Source organism: Erythranthe guttata, chromosome 8, assembly GCF_056151865.1.
Source record: "Erythranthe guttata isolate IM_541 chromosome 8, IM_541, whole genome shotgun sequence".
In the NCBI taxonomy this organism is placed as follows: domain Eukaryota; kingdom Viridiplantae; phylum Streptophyta; class Magnoliopsida; order Lamiales; family Phrymaceae; genus Erythranthe; species Erythranthe guttata.
The window spans coordinates 15,988,062-16,009,621 of NC_142540.1; the positions used below are offsets into that span (position 1 = coordinate 15,988,062).

Genomic DNA, 21,560 nt, shown 5'->3' on the forward strand with positions numbered 1-21,560 from the left:
GAAGAATAAATTCGTCAACCTTCACTAAGACATCTTCTAAAACCCCCTTTGGGTAGACTAGAGACCTATCGGCTAATTGGAGTGTTATAGCCGTTGGTTCAATTTCACCCAACCCAAGACTCGTATATGTAGAAAAAGGCATAAGGTTGATGCTAGCCCCTAAATCAATGAGTGATCGAAAAAATTTATCTCCTATTGTACAAGGGATAGTGAACTTACCTGGGTCGCCTAGTTTTTGAGGGAGAGGTCTCGTAAGGATTGCACTACACTGTTCGGTGAGTTGAATCATCTCGTTTCCTTGCAATTTTCGTCCCTTTGTTACGAGTTCTTTGACAAACTTCACCCACTTTGGCATTTGTTGGAGTGCTTCGATGAGAGGGATGTTGATACGGATTTCCTTCATCTTGTCAACAAAGCTTTGGTATTCGGCATTCAACTTTGGCGGTTGGAACCTTTGCGGGTATGGAATGGGTGGAGCCGGTGTGACCGTTGCCTTTGAAGTTTCGCTCGGAACGTTTGTGCCCTCTTCCGCTGCGTCGGTTGCCTTTGTTTTTCCACTATTTGTCTCTTTTCTAGGGGCTTCTTCCAATTGTCGTCCGTTACGTAAACTCACCGCTTGTACTTGCTCGTTTTGTCTTTTTCTTGGGTCCTCCGTGTGTGATGGCAATGCTCTTTGCGGGCGGTTCTCTCGATTCAAAGCTAATTGAGCGACTTGGTTCTCCAAATTTCGCAACGAGGCTTGGGTAGCGGTCATGAATTGGGCCAATATCTCATCCGTGCTTGATTTTTGGGCCGGTGGATTGTTGCCTTGATAGCTTTGTTGAGGAGGGGCTTGATTTTGGAATTGGCCTTGAGGTCTTTGATATCCTTGGCCTTGTTGATTTCCTCCATATTGCCCTTGTGATCTCCACCCTTGATTTTGGAATTGGCGAGGTGCGTTGTTGACGTAGTTGAGCGACTCCACATCTTGTTGGCATTGGAGCGTGTAGTGATTTCCACCGCAAATTTCACAACATGGAGATTCAATTGCTTTGACTTGTTGTGGTGGACTTGCTTTGATGTGCTGCAGAAGGAGTTGATTTTGTTGAGCAATTTGGGTCACTTGAGCTTGAAGGGCCGTAATTGCATCTAACTCCAACACTCCGGGAACTTTCTTGGATCCACTAACCGTCCTCTCGCTTGACTTGGCAAACCGATTTTGAGCAATTTGATCCAACATGATGAAAGCATCCGGTATCGATTGACTCATAAAATTTCCCCCGGTTGATGCATCTAAGACCGTTCGTGCATTCTCATTAATCCCTTGATAGAAGATGTGGATTTGCCGCCATTGTTCGACTCCATGTGTTGGACATTGCCGCAAAAGAGTTTTAAATCTCTCCCATGCCTCGTATAATTGCTCGCCTTGCTCTTGGACAAAATTGTGAATTTCTCGCCGGATTCTCTCGTCCTTCTCGGGTGAGCTATAGACTTTCATGAAAAGGTTGAGGAGTTGAGGCCACGACGAGATAGAGTGGGGGGCTTGGGACATCAACCACTGGCGAGCTCTTCCTTGTAGGGAGTGCTTGAAGAGAATTAATTGAAGCGCCTCTTGGGAAACGCCGTTTTGACGGTGGGAGTTACAGGTATCTAGAAAATTGACAATGTGCAGATGGGGATCTTCACCTGCCAACCCACTAAAGAGCCCGTTATTTTGGAGCATCGTCAAAAGGCCTTGCTTGATCTCAAAATTATGTGCCTCAATAGGTGGATATTGGATGCTCGGGCGGAATCCGTCTAGCGTTGGGATTATGTAGTCTTGAAGTGCCCGTGGACGAACTGCTGGCTGTGCTGGAAGTTGAAGGGGAGGGTCTTGGACTTGGTTTCCGTTGGCATTGAGTAAATTACCCGCTGCCCTGCGTTCTTCGTCCTCCATTATATTGTTTGCGCGTTGTCGTCTCCTAGCGGCTCGAAAAGTTCGTTCGATTTCGGGATCAAACGGTTCTCTAGCTAGATCGAGTCTTCTGCGCATACACAGTACCTAAAACAAAAATAAAATACAACGAAAATTAAATGGGTGAATCGTGAAAATTGTTCAAATATAGAGCTAGAATAAAATAAATAATTAAAATACTCCCCGGCAACGGCGCCAAAAACTTGTTGGTCGAATACCTACACGCAAGTGCACGTATCGTACAAGTAATATAGTGGACAATTAAGTCCGGATATCGAACCCACAGGGAATATTTAATTACTTAATCCTAGACGCTAAATTCTACCAATTTTTATCAAGCCCACCCTACACAGTCGAAAGATGAATAATAAACTAAATTAACGAAGCAAATTAAAAAGACAAAGCAAGAAAGCAATTAAAAACGAAGATTTAATCAAGATAAGCAAGCCTAGGATTTTATTCTTCCCCCTATGTGTTTATTACTCCCCCAATTCCTTCAATTATGCAAGCAATTAACCCGGATTAATAACCTGAGATGCTAAAATAATCATAACCCGCTTCCGCGTGTATTACGATTCTAATACTCTAGATTCAATTACTATATTCCTATGCAATTAATTCTAGAACACAGCATTAAGCACAAATCTCAATAATGGCTACCTAAGAGATTAACTATATTCCTATGTTAATACCACAAAGGCTCTTCTACCACAGTTCTAATTATTAACCCGATCTTCCGATTCATGCGATTAACAATAACATAAAAGCACATAAGTTGATCAAGTTCATGCACTTAATAAAACAAGTAGAAGAAATAATCCGGAATTAAAACTTGCATAAAATCATAGAAAAGGGTTCATAAATCCCACATAGGGTTCCAAATAAAATCCTAGAAATAAGTAGTTTAGCTACTCATGATTAAATCAAAAACGCAAATAAAATAAATCATAGACGATAAATATTTGCTTGGAGTCTTCGAATTCTTCGTCTTTGTTATTGCTTTGTGGCTCTTGAAATTTCGTAAAAAGCTGATCCCTAATTGTGTGCTTGGCTTGGTCTTATATAGGGTGAAAAACTTGGGGAAGAAGGCAGTTTCCTTGTACAATTAAGATTCCTTCACTGCGCCAACTCGCCCATCCGGACGGCCGTGTGAGATTTATGCCTAAAATCCGCACGGCCGCGCGGTCTATTCTCCAGAATTCTGCTTTTTTCACTTTTGGCCCATATTTTCTCCAAAATTGCAGTTTTGACCCCATACTTTTCCAATTCTTCAATTTGTACCTAAAATACAATAAATCAACTTTTTAAGCACCAATTATCGTTAAAACACACCAAAAGCTCAAATAAAAAGATACGATAAAGTGTAAAAATATACACTTAACAGGCCTAATGCATGTTTCCACTCGAGCGGTCACTCGAGTCGAAGTGGATGGATAAGGGTTAGTATGAATGTTTGAAGATGCAAGGTCTGAGATTCTACCAAACAATTATATTTTGAGCATCTATGCTTTTCTTTTATACTATACCAATTAAATTTCTTATCGCGTTTCTTACTTTTCTTTACATACAAATCATGTGTTTTTTTTTTTTTTTTTTTTGATAAGTAAAAGATATATTAATTAAAAGCGGAGCAAATGTCAACAATGGGATAACCCCTATCACAAAAGCAATTACAAGGAAGCGAAGATAGAGGGATAGAACCGTTCCAATGCAAAGAAGCTGCTCATTGAGCAATATTGTGTGCAGCAAAATTTGCATTACGAGAACAAAACTTGAATCTCCAAATTCGGCCAAAGAGACCAATAACGTCTGATTTCCTTAATGAGAATGTTCGCACTCCAATGAATGGTCGAGGAAGTTCGCACTCCAATGAATGGTCGAGGAAAGATCAGTAATGTAAGTAATTGCGTTGAGGCAATCCGATTCGAAAATCACATTATCCTAGGGGTGAGCATAAAAACCGAGAAACCGAACCGAAAACCGAAAAAACCGAGCCGATATACACCGTCCCGACTTAAAACCGCATACACGGTAAATATTTTTTGAAAAATCGAAAAAATCGGTATGTGTATGGAGAAAAAAAAATTTGCCGAACCGAACCGATTTGGGAATACAAAATTACGTCGTTTGATAGATAGTACAAATCGGTAAGTTTTTTTGGTAATCAATGTGGCCACATTCATACTTAATCTTTTGATGTAGTTGGACTTCTTTTGTGATTGGGCAACAAGTTTATTTTTTTGAAGATGACATTAATGACATCGTGTTTATTAGTTAATCTCATTACGTTTTTTTATGGCAGCAAAGTTTTTTTTTTTTAATGGCAGTAAATTTGTTTTATTAGTTAATTTTGGATTGTTACTTGGTAATTTTCTCAAAGAAATGTGATAGAAGTCCAAATTCACCGTTAATCAAACATCGGTTTTATACCGAACCGATTCGAACCGGTAACGAAACCGAAAGAGAAAATAAACCGAATTGATACCGATACCGTTTACCGAAAACCCAAAAACCGATTAGTACCGAACCGAAAAAAACCGACATACACGGTTTTAAAATATGAAAAACCGATATTATCGGTACGTGTTTGGTTTATTGCAAAAACCGAACCGTACCGACCCGTGCACACCCCTACATTATCCACCTTTGCATTTTGAATGAACAGACACGCACTTTTAATTGCAAGAGATTCAGCAGCAAGAGAATTGAGGCATTTATGTTCCATTGAGAATGCAAAAAGTGTAGAGCCATTGCTGTTCCTAATCACAAAAGCAATCTGAGCATATCCATCAATAAATTTGCTGTCTGAGTTGATTTTGAGCCAACCAATGGGAGGAGCTTTCCAGGAATGCGAAATATTATTGCCGGCAATGGTGATTTTGGAGAGCTGACTTTTCCAATGGGAGCTAGCCAAACTTCCAATCTTTTTTGACAAATCCTGTATGGAAGACAAATTAACCAAATTAATAGAAGCAATTGGGCTATGAATGATATCATTTCTTTTTCTCCAAATAAGATCAAAAGTAACTGCAACAAAAACAAGGAATTCTTTTCTCATAAGCTCAGAAGAGAATATTTTTCCATTTTTCTTAAGAACAAGTTCAAGCCACATTTTAATTGGTTCATTTCTAAAAGGCTCAATACGAAAGTTCCATTTAGAGATGAACCAAAGATGGGCAACAAACGGGCATTTAAGAAAAAGATGGTCAGTAGATTCAACCTCAGATCCACACAAAGAGCAAAGGATATTAGAAACTGGAAAAAAAAATTTAACTTGGCAGAAGTCGGGAGGGCATCGTTAATAATTTTCCATAACAACAATTTGTGTCTATTATGTAAGTTAGCACTCCAGAGGCTTTTCCAAGGAAAAGGGTAAGGGCGAGAATGAGAAAAACGAAGGGAGTTATCAGTGAGATAAGCACTTTTAACGAAAAAATCCTGACATGGAGGGAGTCCAGAAAAGGCTTTTGGGGTGGGAACAAGGAGAAATATTAATCTTAATAATCTCAGTAACCACTTCAGGAGGAAAAGTCTCATTGAGAAGACGAGTGTTCCAAGAACTTGAGTTGGCAATCATCAAGTCTTTAACCAAAGAGAGACAAGGAGGCGAAACAGGAGAAATAGAGGTAGGGATAAAGCCAGGAAAGGAGGGAATCCATGGATCACTCCAAATTAAGATATTAGAATCCATGGATACTGAAAAGCAAGCACCTTTAATAATAAGATCCCTAGATTTAAAAATACTTCTCCAAATCCAAGAGGCATTTGAAGGAGAGGACTCAAGGGTGAGAAGATTATGGTGCCTAAGATACTTAGCAGAGAGCGTTTTAACCCAAAGGCAGTCAACATTAGAAGCAATATACCACCCCAATTTAGACACAAGAGCTTTGTTCAGGTCAGTCATTCGTTTGAACCCCATACCACCTAAAGATTTAGGCAGACAAATCGTGTGTCCCAGCATTTAGTCATGAAAGAGTTGCCATTGATGTTAGAGCCCCACAAAAATTTTCTGCAAAAAGCATCCAATTTAGAACAAATATGTTTTGGAAAGAGAATAATGGACATTTGGTAAGTAGGAATCGCTGAGGCCACTGCAGAAATGAGAATAGTTCTACCAGCTTGAGAAAGTGTTTTGGCCTCCCAACCACTCAAATTGAAGTTGATCTTATCGATAAGATCATTAAAAGCGCATTTCTTGGAATGGGATCTGCAAAACGGGAAACCAAGATGTTTTTCTTTGTGGGAGCACTCTTTGAAATTGAGAATGTTCATAGTGGCAAGCTTATCCGAATGAAGAGTATTGGAGCTGAAATGAACAGAGGATTTAGATGAGTTTGGAAACTGGATGGTGTTAGGATAGTAGACTAAAAGTCTCGCTTTTAACTTCGTAGTTTTATTATTGAATTAATAAAATAGTTTATTATCATTTTATGAGAATCTGCACTAGGGTATTCAATGCATTTAATTGATTGTTTGTCAATTAATTAAAAACATAAGTCTAATATTCTAGGGTTCTTAGTATATAGGTCCCTGGTGACAAAATTTATTTGAACAAAATGACAAGTCTAACTAAACATTTGCTTCACATCATTTATAAAATTCATTCCAAAAATGCCCCTCCACTCACAAATTCGAAATATTCATTAAGTAAATTCCAAACTGCATCTATCATTTTATTTATTATACATTTAATATTTTCATATTTTCATCTAATATTTTTTTTTCTTCAAAATATCCGTTTTTCTTTCTTTTTCTCGTTATTCATTTTAGCATTTATACACTATTATAAAAATTTCTTTATTTTTTCCTTTTTTTTCTACATAATATTGAGAATTACAAAAAAAAATGCTATTTTTTTATTTTCGTAATTTCAATTTACATATTTTTCAATTTTTATGTAGTAGATTATGGTATACTACGACGTACTGTAGTATACTATAGTGTGGTGGTGTACTATAGTATACTACAGTGTACTATGCTTTACTACCAAATCCTAGCCACCAAAAACTCCTAGCCGTTGCAAACCCTAGCCGTCAACGCAGCCACCGCCAACCCTAGCAACCCACGCTCGCAGCCGCTGCGACCATAGTCACCTATCAACTTTCGGAAAACCTAGATCTGGCATTTAAACAACCCAAATCAAGCAAAAAATCTTTCAAAAAACAAGGAAATTAGATCCAATTGATTAGTCAAAAAATATTTTCCATAACAACTCAACCATAATCACAGCCCCGCCCACACAACCCCACCACGCCTTCCACCCGTCGCCGCTACCACCGCCTCCACCGGCGGCCGCGGCCTCCACCCGCCGCTATCGCCTTCACCGGCTGCCGCGGCCTCCACCCATCGTTGTTGCCTCCACTAAATCCTCTCGATCCACCGCCGGAATTTGCAGATCTATTGTTCTCCGCCACCATAGCCATCGCCCATAGCCGCCGTCACCAGCGCAACCATTACTGAGCGGCGAGAGAGATGTGGAGAGATAGAGATTGAGAGACGGAAAAAAAACAACACGGAACGAGAGAGAAGCAGAGAGAAAATAAAATAAAAGAAATAGATCTGATAAGTTGGAGGAACGTGAATATAAATATTATATTTAGGTTATAAGGGCAAACTAGGGATTAAAAAAAATTAAAGGATGTGGCTCATATATTATTTAAAAATAGGGATTTAATTAAAAGATTAAATTTAATATTGTCATTTAGTTCAAATTATGTTTGATTTGAGGGGCTCTTAGCATATAATCCCAATATTCTAATAGTATTCGAAATGGTGTGCTACGGCGCACAGAAAGATCATTTTGAAAGTTCGTTTAGAATATAAAGATAAACGTTCACAACCTAGATGAAAATGGACTAACCATTGGTAAAAGATTGTAGCACAATATTTAAGTGATTGGTTTTTATCACAGTAAACAGAGAATAACTTTTGTAGTTATTGTTTTGACTTATTGTGCTAGCACACCCGGCATGTGTTGAACCGGACAAAGTGAAATAATTGTTTCATCACTGTTCAAAAATGAAACTGTATTATTTCTAGTTGACAGTAAATTACTTACTCTCTTAATCCCTAAATAATTAACGTACATATTTAATTGATGATCTCTACTTTGATGTCACAATGGGAGAGATTCCTATATTGAGTCAAATGGCCTCCGGTGCGTTGGGTAGAGACATTAAGAATTAATAGGTGGAAATTAATTATCGAAAGGAATCCACATCTCTGAAATATGGGATTGATAATAACCCTTAAGTAGCTTATAAGATTTGTTTATGCCAAGTCCTGGCCAGGTGGATTTCGTATCCGGCATACTCATATAAATTGAGCAGGTAAGACTCATGAAAAGAAACCATTTAATTTATTTAGCAGTGAATAAATTATTTGGTGGTTATAAGATATCTTAATGTGGGGAGAATCTAAGTAATGATCGACCGGAGCTCGAATGTAATATTTGAGAATATAAACGGGAGTTCAATAATTATTTGGTAGTGGAAAATAAATAATTATTTAATGATTAATTAAATGGATTCTTTTAAGAGTTTGGATTTAATTAATTATTAGTTGCCCGATTTATATTTTCTCCTTTAGTCCCTATTGTAGCCCAATGGATTTTCTAATTAATCGAGAAAATAAAGTTCAACCAATATTATATATTGGAATTAATATAGCCGAAAATTAAGTCCCATTGGACTGTAATTTTCGACTATATAGAGTTATAGAGGGAGTGGGATTTGTTTCCATGTAATCCTCTCTATGTGTGACTCTAATTCCTTGTGCTATATAATAGAGATTGAGTTGATGAGAGACATAATAATTCTACACGCCTACACGCCTATTTCACGTTGGAGAGAAATATTTTTTCTCTTCTTCTTTTCTCTCTAAGTTTCTCGATTATAGATTTAGATTTCTTCAAGTACAATTCCACCCTTGTAGAAGAATTATTAATCCGGGATATACAATAGAAGATTATAGGTTTTTAGAGCAAAGTATAATTCCCGAATTTTCTGAGCAGTCCTGCGAAGAAAATCACCATAAATCAACCGTTAGTCGGATAGGCTCGAAATTTATACAGTAGCTTCCTAACCCTTAGATCTACAATCTGTCCAAAGGGTTTCTCGATCGGATCAACGGTCGTGGATATATCGGTGAAGGAAGAGGACTGGAAATTTCTGGACAACAGCTTTTACGAAGGTTGAAGGCTTGACGTGGATCCTCGTCCGTGCGCCGAAGACAGAAACGAATCTGCTCGCGAAAACTGTAAGTTGCTAGATTAGATTTATTCCGCTTTAAACGAATCTAATCAAAGCATGTTAATAAAATTAAAACCGGCTAATCTAGAACCTCTTCCGAATTTTCATTGAATCCTGGGCTTCACATCCCAACAGATGGACCACAGAGAGAACGTATCGAGAATGTTTTTAATACATTGGGCATCTTCTCTCGTAGACCTACAAAAAATAATTAAATCGTCAGCATAAAGGAGATGAGAGATAGAAGGAGATGTTCTTGAAATTTTTACTCCCTTGAAGTGACCAGCATTCTCCTGTTCAGCAAACAACCTGGAAAGAATTTCAATGTAGATAACAAAAAGGAAAGGAGAGAGGGGGTCTCCTTGTCTAATACCTCTAGAGGGTTTAATGAAACCATAAGGAGAACCATTAATCAAAAAGGAGAAAGAAGAGGTAGTAATACACTGCATAATCCAATCGATAAACTTTTTACAGAACCCCAAATTTTCAAGAATAGTGGCCAATAAATTCCATTCAACTCGATCAAAAGCTTTAGCAAGGTCAACTTTAATTGCCATAAAACCTTTTTTACCTTTTTTCTTATGTAGGTTCCATGATTTCATGACAAATGATGTTGTTATCATGGATATTTCTACCAGGAACAAAAGCCATTTGAAAAGGGGAAATGAAGGAAGGAAGAAAAGGCTTCAGTCTTTTTGCAAGAATTTTTGAAATAATTTTGTAAGTGACATTGCACAGACTGATAGGCCTAAATTGATCAACCTTAGAGGCATGCTTAGACTTTGGAATCAAGGCAATGAAGGTATGGTTGAGGGATTTGAGAAGAAATCCATGCTTGAAAAAGTGCTGCACAACAGAGGTAACAGCAACACAAGTGGTTTTCCAAAAAGATTTGAAAAACAAAGGTGGCATTCCATCAGGCCCCGGACTTTTATTAGATGCAAAGGAGAAAGGAGTGTTCTTGATTTCAGAGAGAGTGGGAATTGAGCAGAGCTCGGTGTTATCATCATCGGAGATGGTGGAAGGAAAAAGATAGTCAAGATTAGAGGGGAATGGAGGGCAATCAAGAGGATAATCAGACTTATAGAGTAAATCATAAAAATCACAAAAGCATGCACCAATTTCTTTCCACTAAAAAACATGAACATTATGAGCATTCTTGATAGACACAATCCTATTAGCTCTAGTATGCAGAATAGTAGTACGGTGAAAGAATTTTGAGTTTGCATCACCTTCAAGAAGCCACTTTTCTTTAGATTTTTGTTTCCAAAAGATTTCAGATTTTAAAAGCCACTGATCCAATTGCACTTGGAGATTTTTTTCATATTGGAGAGAAGAAGAGTTTTGGTCATTTTTCTGTAAAAGAGAAATCTCTTCACTGATATTTTTTATGCAAGAATGCAAATTGCCAAAGTGAGAAAAATTCCAATCTTTGAGGGCAGATTTCACATTTCTAATTCTAGAGCTAATTTGAAAATGAGGGGAACCACTAACAAAATAGTCTCAAGCATTATGCACAATATCAAAGCAAGTATCATCATGAAGCCACATTGCTTCAAATTTAAAAGGCTTTCTACCACCGGAAACATTAGTACAAGAATCAAGGAGAATAGGATTATGGTCTGAACAAATAGCAGTAGGATGAGAGACATTTGCCTGAGATAATAAAGTGCACCAAGAAGAAGACGCAACAGCTCTATCCAACCTTTGTTGTATATTTGCCAAACCATTTCTTTTGTTGTTCCAGGTGAAAGGGTAACCACTAAAACCAAAGTCAACAAGGCCAAGAGTATTTAGGTCAGACAGGAAAGTGTGACTGGAAGAAGAGGCAAAAGGATTCCCACCAATTTTTTCGGATTGAGACACAATTGAATTAAAATCACCAATAGCTAACTAAGGTCCATCATACTCAGATGCAATCGTGTTCAAAAGATTCCAAAATTGTTGCTTTCCAAAGGGAGTGCTTCTACAATAGGAAAATCAGAGCTAGACTTGTCTAGGTCAGTAAGGTTGGATGGAACAAGGTTGCGGATAAATTTTCCGACGAGAAAATGGGTGTAAGAATATTTTTTCCTCTGGCTGAGGCCGTTAATCTGTTATGGGGATGAGGGTTTACAGACTGTATAGGGAAACTTTTTATAATTAGTTAAATCATGTGTTTTCTCACTAAGTCGTTTGGACTTACTCGTTTCTCTTCTTGAATGTTATGCGCAGATTAAGTATCAAGCCATTGTGTTATACACTTAAGTTGTGTAATAAATTGAGGTGACTTTCGGTGATGTCACTCAAATAGATGTTTTTGTAATAGAATGTTAATAGTCGTCCATTTTGGAACCCTATATTTTACATTAATTTCTACCAAATTCAATTTGTAATGTAGTATTAATTTTTTTTGTATGTCAACTATAAAAGTTTGAATTTTTTCAAGTTTCGGATTATACGAGTAGTGTTCTCCAAATTCCAGGCTCTACAATTAGTGTGTGGGCTATTTAACAAATTGCGCCTATTGAAAAAGTCAAATGTTTCTATCTAATTTGGAATTTTCCTTATTATAAAGGAAGAAAATAGTAAAATACTGTGTAACACAAGATTTTTTTTTACAGTTAAAATACAAATTAAATAATAGTAAAATATGTAGTAGCTAGTTAATTTTCTTGTAGAGAGAAAAGGAAAAATTGAAAAAAAATAGCAAGAACAGAACACAGCCGCGCATCCCATCACCACATCAGATCTTCTTCAGTTCTTCACGCCACCCCCAATTCTGAAACAACTGCCGCCGCCGCTGCCTCCGGCGTTGCCGCCGTGATAACGTGGATCTCTCGTACCGACATCTTTTGCATTTCTCAATAAACACTACATAGAAATGCATAAAACAGCGCAGGCGTGGTTCAGTGGTGGCCCTAGCAGCGATCTCGATAAGAAGCCGTCGTCTCTGCTCGCCGACTGGAACGCTTATGCCGCCGCTTCCAACGCCGACGATGAAGATTCCTCCTCCTTCGATATTGAAGCCGCTGTGCGAACCGCCAACGACAAAGTTTCATCCACATTCAGCGTGTAAGTATGATACACAAAACCTAGATTATTTGTTGTTGCACTTTCCTCTTCTTTTTATTCAGATTACTGTTGATTTTTCTTCAATTTGTTGTTTCTATTAGATTTCTCAACAATTTTTCCTTACGATTAAATAGCAATTTGGGTTTTCTTCTTTCATTTTTGGACCATGATATCGTTTATCACATAATTTTGTTAGAAATCAAACTTGTGGTTAGTATATGCCTTCTATAATGCTTGCTATCTTTATTTGCGGGGAAGGCAAAATCAAACTTAATATTTTTCTGTGTAATAATCCATGCCTCTTTATCCTTTGTTCACTAGCAACTGTGATACACTTGTGTAATTATTTTGTTCTCTGTTATATTATTTATGGGCATCTGTATGTTCTATGATATATCGTTTTCACGTGGAATAGTCCATTTTGTAATGATCCAATTTTCCAAACTATGACGAGGGTATTGGCTTCACACAAAGACGATGGAGTAGATAATTTCCCATAGAATACCCCCTCCACCAAGCTCTCCTTTTCTGAGAATTTCCCATAGAATCCCAACTTCTTCTAGATGCTCTTTATATTCCAAGATAAGGCATAATATGTGATAACTGAGTTACTTTGAGTCTCCAGCTTCTCTAAATGCTTGAACTAGCTCTGTCTAGTAACCATGCTGTTTAAACCGGATTGGACTGGCCGGTCAGACCGCGAACCAATCGTTGGTCCAGTCCAATTCAATATTAATCATGAACCAGGCAGCTAAAACCCGGAGACAAAAACCAATTTTAAAAACGTTGCTAATAATTTACCCTCAGATGAGGATATGAGCTGTGAGACACTTGTTCGCTTTTTCAAGAATGATATTGAAGATTTTAAATTTAAGTTGGCCTATAAACTGGCGTGATGCCCATACTCTTTTCTTCTATAATCTTACATCCTCGCCAGAAAACGTGGAGAAAAAAGATTACTCGATGACAAGTTGGACAACTTGCCCAAGTTTGTTGTACTTTTAAGCGAAAATGAGAATTTACTCTGCTGCTAGTTATTTTTGCTGTGTGTTGAAACATATGTGATTATTGTGTGAGTTTCTCCAATATATTTAGTCTCTCTAAATTATCCTTTTGTTTTTCTTTTATACTAAACAGGGTTTCGAAAGGCGTGAGGGAGTTACCTGGGAGCTTCAATTCTTCTACAAGCAGCGTCCCATCTGGAAAGTCTCTAATGTACTTTGGGATCTTCCTCGCCACTGGAATCTTCTTTATCTTCGTTGGTTTCACTATATTCCTTCCGGTAATGGTATTGAAACCTCAGAAGTTTGCAATCTGCTTCACTATCGGGTGTGCCTTCATAGTTGGTTCATTTTTTGCCTTGAAAGGTCCAAAAAATCAGCTTATGCACATGTTATCGAAAGAGGTATCTTAGTTGATGTTATAATTAGAGACTTCTTCTGCTTATATTTATCCATATTCTTAAGTGGTGTTTTGGTCATATTTCATTTCATTTGCTTCTCTATACTTGTCCGCCTGATTAATTTTATGTTTTGTTTTGTTCAGAGGCTTCCTTTTACATTGGGATTTATTGGCAGCATGGCGGGCACAATTTATGTATCCATGGTGCTTCACAGTTACATTCTTTCTGTTCTTTTCTCTGTCTTACAGGTGTGAAACCTCTTTCATTGTTGTTATCTTTATCGCCATTATAATTGCACTCCTAATTTACTGGTCCAACAGGCAGTTTCACTTATTTCGTGTATAAGGAGTACAAGCCAACCCTGATTTGGACTAGCAAATCTATGCTTACTTAAAACTGTTGGACATAGCCTAGCCATTTGGACCTCTTAGTTGGTGTTCGAAAAAGTTTTTTTGAAACAGATTATGAGCTTTTTTTGGGCTTCTAATCTGGTTTTGAGTGTTTATAAACTCCATGTTGTGGTTCTTTTACAAGTTGTTTTAAGCCATAATCTCAAACATGTTTGCCCGTAATTGTGCCCTTAATTCCAACATGTATCAATTATTTGCAGTAGTTAGTTGTTTTCTATTTCATACATGTTATCCTAGCTTGAAATTCTGGAACTTTTGTGACTTTGACTTGCATGTTATATGTAAATATGCAATTTCTTTCCTCTGAGTTCCGAAAAAGACAAGCTATGATTTAGCAAACCCTGTGTGCATAGAAGATATAAAGTATAGCAAACAATAGAATTGAAAGAAGTGGTGTGTTTGAGGAAATGATGAAACTGTGATAAGCGGAATTTCCGTTTTAGTAGTAATAACAGTTGTGTACATGCTTGTAATCTAACTAGTTGATGTTTATTTCAGGTACTTGCCCTCTCATACTACGCCATATCCTACTTCCCTGGAGGATCAGCCGGCCTGAAATTTCTGTCTTCAACACTCGTTTCGTCTTTATTCAGATGCTTTGGAAGATGACCCCTCACCCTAATTTTGTCCACTAAACCACAATTTAATCTGCACCATTCTTCATCTTTCTTCTCAATATTATATTATCACTCCCACCGATTTTGTAAAGCTTTTTATCATCTGCGGAAGGCTGGGTTTTGCACAACAGGCAAGCTGCTAAAGCACTCTCCAATGTACAATTTTAGCTCCAGCACAATATAATCTACTCTAGTTGTGATCGAACGAACTACAGTTGTGGTGGTACAGTTACCTCTTGAACTATTCTTAGTCTAACTCGTTAGATTTGAACGTGCGCAATGTTTTATTACGATTTTTGTAATCTAATGGAAAAATTGACATTGTCTTCGAAAATTGCACTTATAATATCAATCTTATTATGTATTTTATAATTTCAATATCAATAGGATCTTAGGAATAAACAGCCCTGGAACAAGATGTTAGGTGACACATAAATAGCTAATAAAAAACGTGGATACAAGAAGAAGAATGCTACATAGCCCTGTTTATGTTTCATACATGGTTTAATTAGCAATCTATGCTCCAAAGTCATACGATAGCAGGTCCACCGCTATCGTTGGTATTGGCAGCAAAATCCTCCCTTTCTTTTCTTCCAAACAAACGTCGACCGTGAAATCCAGCTCTCGATGAATCCTCAACCAAGAGACCCTTCTCTATTGCTTCCACATACAACACCTTCACTAAATTCCTAAATCTTCTTCTGAATGTCGGCAATCTCGACATCGACCCCACTATTCCTTGAAGCCTGTTTTATATACATACACACATACATATATTACATAGCTTTTTTCTGGCTTGCTATAGTTACGGAGCAAATTGCACGCCGGAATAAATTAAACAAAGAATAAACTATATAGTTATGGTTTTTCAAAGAAAGATCACTTGTGCTGACTCACCTCCTAATTACAGCTTGCAACTGTGCTGTTCTGACTTTGTCGGTGGACGGGAATCGAGTGCTGTCCCAATCTTCGGGTCTATCATTGTTGCAATCTATAACCAACTTTTTCAGGCAATTTTCCTCGTTTTCTTCCAATTGCAATCCCTTCACTTGCTCCTTCATGGTAAAAAGCGGCCCAATAAACCACTCGAACACTTTATCCCTCGGTAAGTTTGATCTTGTTAATTCCACTTGGTCCGCTACGTACAAAATTAGAATTGGAAAATATACGCATCAAACAAAAACCGAGACCGACCAACAAAACAAGACGAGATCACATACTTACAGATGATCAAACCAGGTGAATCGGATCTAGCCGATGTGACGAGACATTGTAATACGGACCAAACCGGTAGCTTAACTCCGAGCTTCTTGCAGTTCCCTTTGATCATGCAGTCTTGAATATCTTTACTATTTATCAGCCCTTCTCTAAGCATAATTTTTCCGTTCACCTCACAAGACTTGAACAGCCAATCCCATACCTATCATATATATATATATATATATATATATATATATATATATATATATATATATATATATATATATGTATATATAATGAATTATCCCCTAATTAATCAACGGCAATATTTTCCACATATTAATACAAGTAAATTACGCCCCATACCTGTACGGGTGTATATCGTTGAATAGCTTGTTTTAGGGTTCTTGATCCTTGAGAAGCTAGCCTGGAACTGCGTAATCCTTCTCTATCGTTTTTGCTATCGAGTGACATCCTTTTCTCTAGTCCTTTGGAGGGATTCGTGCTTCTACGGTACTGAGGCCTAGCTGTCATAAGGATTCATTGAATCAGAAAAAAAAAAGGGAAAAAAAAACGATCGATAGATCACATCAAGAAAAGATAACATGAAAAGCGTGTGAGTTGTTACATACCTGGGGAAGCATGAACCTTCTGTCAAGTACAGTAGATCATTAGCATATTCATCGAACAACGAAATAACCGCCACAGCGTACGCAAGCCCCATCCGAACGGAATCTTCCTGGTGCACGATAACTCCGGAATAGAGAGCAAGAAGAAAGCTAGATAGAAAAGCAGCCAACACAGCTCCTAAAACGGCCAAAGGCCAGAGAAGAATGGCTAGTCCGGCGAACGGAACGCAAACAGTTTCAAGAAACGGGCCCTCACGGCCCGTCAAATCCTCGAACAGCCTCTTCCAACCCCGGAACAGCATATACGGGCTCTTCCAAAGAGCGACTGCTGTTATCAGAAGAACATCCACCGGAATAGCAACTACACACACCAACAAACAACCTGGGACCCTCCATAACCTTGAAAATCGAGTTAAAACAAAACATTAATTAATAATACGTACCCTACCGCGAAAGCTAATAAAACTTATATTTAAGAAAAGAAAGTAATTGACTAAACTTTATTTGTATGGGTTTCTCGTCTTGATGGACTTCGGCAATGAGTTCATCCATGTAGGAGAAGTAAGAATGGAAGCAAAAATCGGTAAAATCCCTCACTACAGTACAGCTACCTTCCACGGTGGAATAGCAACCGTCCTGATTATATCATTTTTTTTGTTTCTAATTAGTCCAATTAATTCTATTTAAAACAAATTAATTAATTCAAAGTTGATGAGGTTTTTATTATATATATGTTTAAAAATCGAGAAACTGACTGACCGAAAAGCAGTGATAGCACTTGTCGGTGACATTCTCACCAACAGCTTCGAATGTTGCAATCAACGGTGCGAAAAAGCCGTAACCAAACCCACCGATGAGACTCCCGATTATTGCAAACACAGGCCATAGGATTAAGGGTACAGGCAATGACAACAACACAAGAATCTTCAAAGTCCAGCCTAGTCTTTTGCTTCTGTTTTAAATTTTTGATATAAAGTTAATTAATAGTAGCTGGGATCGATGATCGATACAAGTAAATAAGAGGGTGCGTACTTTGCGAGGCAGTAGTAAGTCCAGATAAAATGTGCAGGCCACAGACCTATCGCAACCGCGGAGTTTCCGATAGTTACGATAGCTAACACAACTGGATATATAATCATTCCTGCTCATGAACCACCACCACCATATATATATATATATATATATATATATATATATATATATATATATATATATATATATATATATATATATATATAAATGAGTACATACAAACAAACTAAACCTAAATCGGCAATCAAGCACACAAGAACATATTTTTCATTTCATAGAGTAAATGCAACATACAGAAAAAATATGATCAATTATGTATATCATCAATCTTGGAATAATTTAAATAGTAAGTACAGAAAAAAATAAAATCATTAATTAATCTAGAGAGAGAGAGTGAAAATTAAATGTGTACCTTTGAGAAGGCCTAATATGAAGAGGGAGAGGAAGAAGGGCAAAAAAGAGATAAAACTCCACAACTTGGCCGCAAATCCAACTGGCACCTCCATCAACTACTGATATATCAGTACTCGAACAGTAGAGAAGAAAACAAAATTCCAGAAGAAGATGAATAATATAGAGAATTGAACAAGAATTAAAGGTTGGTTTAAAAAAAAAAAAAAAACTATAGTTTTGATTCAGAGTATTAGAAATGGTGAGAGTAAAAGTATAACTGCTTAGAAATGGTGGGATGTGTGAGAGAGAAGATGGGCTGGGTTGCGACGCGTGTACTTTTTGTTTATGTTGCATGACATTCCCGGGAAAACAGGTGGCAGATGGTGACGCATGCGTCATTTGGCGGGAACCTGTCTTTCTTTTTTTCTTTCTTTTTTTTCTTCTTTCCAGAATGAAATTTGGGCCCGATGGGCTTGATGAATGGCCCAGTTGTGGTGTGTGAGTGAACAAAACGACACCGTATCCAAGCTCTAGTTTTTTTCAGCTCTTTCGAGATTCTTAATCCAGGCCAGGAGGTATCGATTCTTCTCCTTCGTCTTTAATAATTTAAGGTCAATTATTCAATCTCTCCCATTTCTTCCTTTTTACATTCATCTTTTTAGGGTTTATCATGCTTCATTGTTTATGTCTCTAATACTTTTAAATTAATCTCTGTCGATAATTATTGTTTAACTGAGTTTGATCTAACTAGACTCTGTGTTTGCATTTCAGCTCAATCGTTTTTCTTCATAACAAAAATATAAATTTAAACAAAAATTGAATCCCAATTTCAATTCCCGCTTTGTAAATTAATATTTTGGGAATATTAATGATCTATATAAAAATATATTTGTGTATATTTTTTTCAATAAAAAAAATTGAATTTGAAATCAATGTCATTTTCTCGGTGAATATTAGTTTCAATTTCATTAAGCTGTTTAACAAAAGTTACTGACACAACATCCATCTACAATTTTCAATTTTTATTATTTTTTATTTTCCTAATTCTTCTGTACTTGTTGATTAGCTGTACATGCTTCTTCTGTCGTAACCAGTGATTCTGCAACTGTTCTAATTGTATTCCGGGTCACTTATTTTTAGTTAAACGTGTTGTGGAAATAGGATAAACTGTTGCCAGCTAGGATTTCGTATTGCTCGTTTTGGTTAACCTTGTAATCAAGTGATAAATGAGCCTTGGACCTTGGTAAAGATGAACGGAGTTCGTCGGACATTGTCTCAGATATGTAGGAAAGTGCACACACTGTCCCATGATGGTCCAAGCGACACCTTGAAGAGGAAGCTTGCAGACCTTGAGAAGGAGAAACGAAGAAGATCGACCAAGAAAAGTAAACTATTTGTAGATGTTCCTGAATCAAGAAAGTATCTCGATACAGCTACTATGCCTATGTTACTTACTGTTGTCGGAACTGCCCTCTTTGCCAAGCTCCTCATGATGGTACTTTTTGAATTTGTTTTCTCGTTGATTTTTTTTTTGTCCCGAGAGTCAAAGCGCTTGAGTTTGCAAAGGAGTTTATTGCTTGCTGTACATCTTAACAAAATTATGACCATCGAAACATTATTTCTTGAATACGTTTTTATTAGTCTCGAAAAAAGGTTGTAAGGGCATCAGTCTTTATGGCCACGAATGGTATTACGTAAATGGCCTTTTTTCAAGATTGGAAAAAGCTAAAACTAAAAAAACGTACTTGCAGCTTGATGATGCAAGATCGCAGGAAAGGATAGAGAGAAAGATAAAGAATGCACCTGCGGGACAGGGTACGGTGAGGATGCTGAGTCGTGAGGAGTGGGATGAAATTCAACAAGTTCGACCAAGGACTCCTTTTGAGTCTAAGATTTCTCGTCAAAATGCTAGAATACGCACTGACGAACCCTTGAACTTGGTAATTTCATCTTCTTCCCTTCCCTTATCGACATTGCAATTATTTGTGTGTTGGATCGTTGTACGCGTTTTATTTGTGACTGGAATGTGGTAACATATTGCATCCGATGCCAAATGTGTTATTTCTCTCAGATAGTAAATACAATGAGTCAAATATAAATTCTAATAAAAGTAAAAGACTAAAAGTTATGAATTTGGATATCAGGGGTTAGACAGATTATGATATTGGTTCATTTGATTTATTTATAATCTTTTTGATAAATGTTTATACTTACTATTTAATCTGACCTCTTTTTTATTACTCCTAAGTCGTGATTTGTTAAATGTAAGATAACTGTTAATAAAAGGATTGATTATTCAAAATGTGAAATATTGGAAGTGCCAATAACTAGTAAATATAATGTGAAAAATATTTATTTGTGAAGTATACGGCACACAGTTCAAAACTTGACATTTCTTGTGTTGCAAAAGTCTATCTGTGTGTATTGAAAACTGCAATCTGAAATCGATTTCAGTTGTCCATAGGTGGGGATTAGCCGTCTACTATTTCTGTTTTCCAGTTTTATGAGTAACATATATGTAGAGGGAGGGAGAATTTCAATATAATAGTCTTCTTGTTCGGGGATTCTCTCCATTCCTCAAAATTTGAAAATATCTCCTCGATATATTGCTGAAAGCTGTCTCGTGCATATCACAAGCACTAATTGAGTGATAGCATATAATTTCCAATTTTTTTAAGCTATATATATATATATATGCATGCAGTCTCTATGATTATTTTCTGACTTCTTGTATATAAGCTAAATAACTAATTAAAAAAAAAAAAGTTAAACTGAAACTATGCGCATTTACTCTTGAACCGGATTCTACCTCGAGTTTTCTGTGCTCTTTTTTTTAGGTCATATATTGTGTATTGCTTCTGCATGTGTTACGTTAGATTAGAGGTGTAAAGTGGGTTGATTGTAAATTTGCAGGAAGATGTGAAGGATTGGAGTTTGGATGTGGTATCGGATGCACTCACTCGGGCCGAAGAAACTGCTAAACGTGGTTCCAACTAGACTTTTCTACCATCTATCTAACACTCGAAAAAATGTAACTTCTCCATATACGTGCGTATACGTGTACTGTCAAATACTCGTTTTTACATACATTCACATGTGTGTGTGTGTGTGTGTGTCGATTCATGGTGTAAAACTACATGGTTTATGGTCGGTCTATCTTACTGGTTGTATGATCTACATGGACTGAATCAAAATTGCAACAGTCTTAACTGATTTCTGCTGAGATAGTAGTACCATATAATAATAATAACCAAAAACTAATTTAATAATTCGACAATGACAATATTTATTTAAATACAATTTGACTAGGATTTATGAAACCCATTTTCTAAATTTTAATGAGTCAACAATAAACATGTTATTCATTCATTGTTTAAAGAACAAGTCCGTAGCTTCTAGATAAATGAATTCATGAGTCATGACTAAATTAATTGCTGTGCTGCCCATTTCAATTTTGTATGGAATTGTGTGCCCATTTCAATTTCTGTTCAATTCTCTTCTTTCTCCAGTTAATTTATTATTATTCCAACCTCTTTTATTACCTGTTTTTGCATACAACTAACAATAATTGTTTTTACTCCCATGTTTTATTAGTTATTTATACTATATACTAGCAATTTTTATACAAAGAATAATAAAT

General features: G+C 36.9%; 3 protein-coding genes and 1 long non-coding RNA gene across 7 annotated transcripts; 2 read left to right on the top strand and 2 right to left on the bottom strand.

Moving 5' to 3' along the window:
* Nucleotides 1–4,321: 4,321 nt before the first annotated feature.
* LOC148768615 (uncharacterized) lies at nucleotides 4,322–6,304 on the bottom strand. Its single transcript, XR_016033176.1, has 2 exons — nucleotides 6,049–6,304; nucleotides 4,322–5,942 (listed from the first exon to the last, which is right to left on the bottom strand). It is a non-coding gene; the product is annotated as an uncharacterized LOC148768615 (long non-coding RNA).
* A 5,458-nt stretch (nucleotides 6,305–11,762) lies between these two features.
* On the top strand, nucleotides 11,763–15,038 carry LOC105951286 (protein transport protein sft2). The gene is made up of 4 exons (XM_012974690.2): nucleotides 11,763–12,237; nucleotides 13,375–13,642; nucleotides 13,783–13,887; nucleotides 14,548–15,038. Exons 1-4 carry the CDS (start codon nucleotides 12,047–12,049, stop codon nucleotides 14,656–14,658), a joined length of 675 nt encoding a protein of 224 aa, XP_012830144.1. The 5' UTR covers nucleotides 11,763–12,046; the 3' UTR covers nucleotides 14,659–15,038.
* LOC105951284 (putative membrane protein At3g27390) lies at nucleotides 15,010–18,329 on the bottom strand. 2 transcript variants are annotated; one of them, XM_012974689.2, is made up of 9 exons: nucleotides 17,940–18,178; nucleotides 17,528–17,636; nucleotides 17,255–17,447; nucleotides 16,995–17,131; nucleotides 16,499–16,894; nucleotides 16,233–16,389; nucleotides 15,891–16,086; nucleotides 15,564–15,804; nucleotides 15,010–15,412 (listed from the first exon to the last, which is right to left on the bottom strand). In XM_012974689.2, the coding sequence occupies exons 1-9, from the start codon at nucleotides 18,031–18,033 to the stop codon at nucleotides 15,196–15,198; spliced, it is 1,740 nt and encodes a 579-aa protein (XP_012830143.2). In that variant the 5' UTR covers nucleotides 18,034–18,178; the 3' UTR covers nucleotides 15,010–15,195. The 2 variants fall into 2 exon arrangements, with proteins under 2 accessions (XP_012830143.2, XP_012830142.2); XM_012974688.2 differs by lacking the exon at nucleotides 17,528–17,636 and having other exon boundaries at nucleotides 17,940–18,329.
* Nucleotides 18,330–18,363: 34 nt separating this feature from the next.
* Nucleotides 18,364–21,143, top strand: LOC105951287 (cytoplasmic dynein 2 light intermediate chain). 3 transcript variants are annotated; one of them, XM_012974692.2, is made up of 4 exons: nucleotides 18,364–18,495; nucleotides 19,082–19,415; nucleotides 19,672–19,860; nucleotides 20,834–21,143. In XM_012974692.2, the coding sequence occupies exons 2-4, from the start codon at nucleotides 19,170–19,172 to the stop codon at nucleotides 20,915–20,917; spliced, it is 519 nt and encodes a 172-aa protein (XP_012830146.1). In that variant the 5' UTR covers nucleotides 18,364–18,495; nucleotides 19,082–19,169; the 3' UTR covers nucleotides 20,918–21,143. The 3 variants fall into 3 exon arrangements, with proteins under 3 accessions (XP_012830146.1, XP_012830145.1, XP_088678117.1); XM_012974691.2 differs by having other exon boundaries at nucleotides 18,393–18,531; XM_088821991.1 differs by having other exon boundaries at nucleotides 18,491–18,531; nucleotides 19,061–19,415.
* The last annotated feature ends 417 nt before the right edge of the window (nucleotides 21,144–21,560 follow it).

Coding starts and splice junctions, on each gene's coding strand:
- LOC105951286 (XM_012974690.2), top strand. CDS start 12,047: ATGCATAAAACAGCGCAGGCGTGGTTCAGTGGTGGCCCTAGCAGCGAT. Junction 12,238..13,374: donor GTTTCATCCACATTCAGCGT/GTAAGTATGATA, acceptor TATACTAAACAG/GGTTTCGAAAGGCGTGAGGG. Junction 13,643..13,782: donor TGCACATGTTATCGAAAGAG/GTATCTTAGTTG, acceptor TGTTTTGTTCAG/AGGCTTCCTTTTACATTGGG.
- LOC105951284 (XM_012974688.2), bottom strand. CDS start 18,319: ATGACGCATGCGTCACCATCTGCCACCTGTTTTCCCGGGAATGTCATG. Junction 17,448..17,939: donor CATATTAGGCCTTCTCAAAG/GTACACATTTAA, acceptor AATTTAAAACAG/AAGCAAAAGACTAGGCTGGA. Junction 15,413..15,563: donor TTGCAAGCTGTAATTAGGAG/GTGAGTCAGCAC, acceptor TATATAAAACAG/GCTTCAAGGAATAGTGGGGT.
- LOC105951287 (XM_012974692.2), top strand. CDS start 19,170: ATGAACGGAGTTCGTCGGACATTGTCTCAGATATGTAGGAAAGTGCAC. Junction 19,416..19,671: donor TTGCCAAGCTCCTCATGATG/GTACTTTTTGAA, acceptor ACGTACTTGCAG/CTTGATGATGCAAGATCGCA. Junction 19,861..20,833: donor CTGACGAACCCTTGAACTTG/GTAATTTCATCT, acceptor GTAAATTTGCAG/GAAGATGTGAAGGATTGGAG.